Here is a 2,026-nt window from a genome sequence, read left to right as displayed (position 1 = left end):
TACACATTTTTTTTCCAGTTCCACCCACATATTTTTTCTCACAGGATTGGCATAGTATAATATAAACAGTTCTTCAACGTGTACATGACCTCGAAACTGATACGAGAGGTGAAGTTTTTTAGCTTAAAGTCACTGCAGGAGGGGTTGAAATTAGACAGGCTTTTAGTTATGGTACTTTCAACAATTCTTGTTTTTGTGTATAGAATCCTTGTTGATATGATGGCCAGAGTTTCTTATGCTTCCACATTTTAATGAATGTTTAGGTTCAGAAACACTGATGTACACATTTTTTTTCCAGTTCCACCCACATACTTTTTCCTACAGGATTGGCATAGTATAATATAAACAGCTCTTCAGGCGTGGTTCTATTTGAGGTTAGGTTATCTTTAGTAGTGTTCTGACCATTGGATATGATTATAAAGTTATTTTTTCTTAATATTTTTTGTAGGGGGTTCAATGTTAGTATTGTAGCCAATATAGAATTTCTATATTATCGTTGATTGATCATTCTCTGCCATATTGGAAAACATCTCAACTTTCTGTACTGGATAATTGGATAAAACATAGACTCTGTCCTCTCTGTACATCGTAAGCCGACAGATTCTTTAAATTCTGTTCACATATTTTTCGTTCCATCATAAGCCAGTCAGAACATCTATTATTTCTTCACTATTTTCTTAGAGCCATTAGAATATGTCCTATTGCTCTAAGATGGCGAGTTGTAATGAAGCGTTGTAGAAAATGATTTTTTTTTGAAAATACAAAAGATAGTTTTAATTTTATGTTCAAGCTTTGTCAGGTATTTTCTACAACGCTTCATTACAACTCGCCATCTTAGAGCAAAAAAGGAACGTTTTTCCCGTGAAGATAGAGAAAGACCAACGATGATATGTAAACACTTTATATTCACTACAACACTAACATTGAACCCATTGAGAAACTAAAGATGCCCCACATGCCTGAGTACAAAATACAATACGTTTATGTTGCATCATATGCCAATCCTGTGAGAAAGTTTACGTGGATGAAACCCGAGAAATGGGATACTCTTTTACAAACGAATAGTGGGGTTGACCGTTACATTATAACGCCTCCACAGCTGAAATGGCGAGCATGTTCGGTGACGGGGGATACGAACCCGCGACCCGCAGATTGCGATCCGAGTACCATTTTTGACAGACAATGTTAAGTTTGGGGTGGTCTCGTGTTTACAAGTCAAATTCACGTACTTGTTACAGTCCACGACAACGTCTGCTGAGGGAGTAATAACTATTCTTCTAGTCTACAAGAAGTCCAGGAAAAACAAAACATCAATAATGATGAATGAATATTATAAAAATGGCACATTAAAAAAAACACAGTTCTTACTTCCCTAAAAAAAGAATACTACTAGAAAAAATTGGACATTTTTATTTCACTGACGTAATAAATCAATTCTTTCTTTGTATTATTAACGGATCCACGTGCTTAGCAAGCATTGTTATTAAAATTAGAATTGTCCATAACATGCTTTTTCTATCTAGTCTATACACATAATGAATCTTCCCTTTGTCAAGTGAATTTCATATGTTACCATAGCTTCCAAAAGTTAACATCAATATTTATTTTATCTTTATTAGGAGACATTATGTTGGAAGACATTTTGACGGTCGCACCTTTTGGGAACACCTTCGACATAGTGGAACTGTATGGTAAAGACCTGATCGGCGTGATGGAATTTTCAGTTCAAAAATATGACGTCAATGCTGAGGATCCACCTGGTAGCTTTCTTCAAATATCAGGTAAAGCACGCTGGGAAATAATTTTAGCCACACAAATAATTCACACAGATCTTGTTTGTCTAGATAGAATTTTGGCATTACGCTATATAAGGGCTTCACCATACTTTAGACATGACAGATTAGAGCAGGTGTCAAACTTTTTTTCACAGCGGGCCAGATAACTGAGAGAATGACGAGCGCGGCCGCATAACCATTTTGTTCAATACAATACAGTGAATACACAAAAAATGAAGACAACAAACATG

The 2,026-nt window shown here is 35.6% G+C and overlaps 1 protein-coding gene across 1 annotated transcript in view; it reads left to right on the top strand.

Annotated features, from left to right (window-relative positions):
• Window positions 1-2,026, top strand: part of LOC106459609 (5'-nucleotidase-like) — an 18,768-nt gene that overhangs the window by 10,448 nt on the left and 6,294 nt on the right. Inside the window, exon 7 of the mRNA XM_013919240.2 lies at window positions 1,620-1,781. Within this exon, the coding sequence (XP_013774694.1) occupies window positions 1,620-1,781 (162 nt within the window). The remainder of the gene's footprint in view (window positions 1-1,619; window positions 1,782-2,026) is intronic.

The sequence above is a fragment of the Limulus polyphemus genome, unplaced genomic scaffold, assembly GCF_000517525.1.
Source record: "Limulus polyphemus unplaced genomic scaffold, Limulus_polyphemus-2.1.2 Scaffold636, whole genome shotgun sequence".
In the NCBI taxonomy this organism is placed as follows: Eukaryota; Metazoa; Arthropoda; class Merostomata; order Xiphosura; family Limulidae; genus Limulus; species Limulus polyphemus.
Note: the sequence above shows the minus strand (reverse complement) of the source record. Positions and strands in the feature narration are given on the sequence as shown.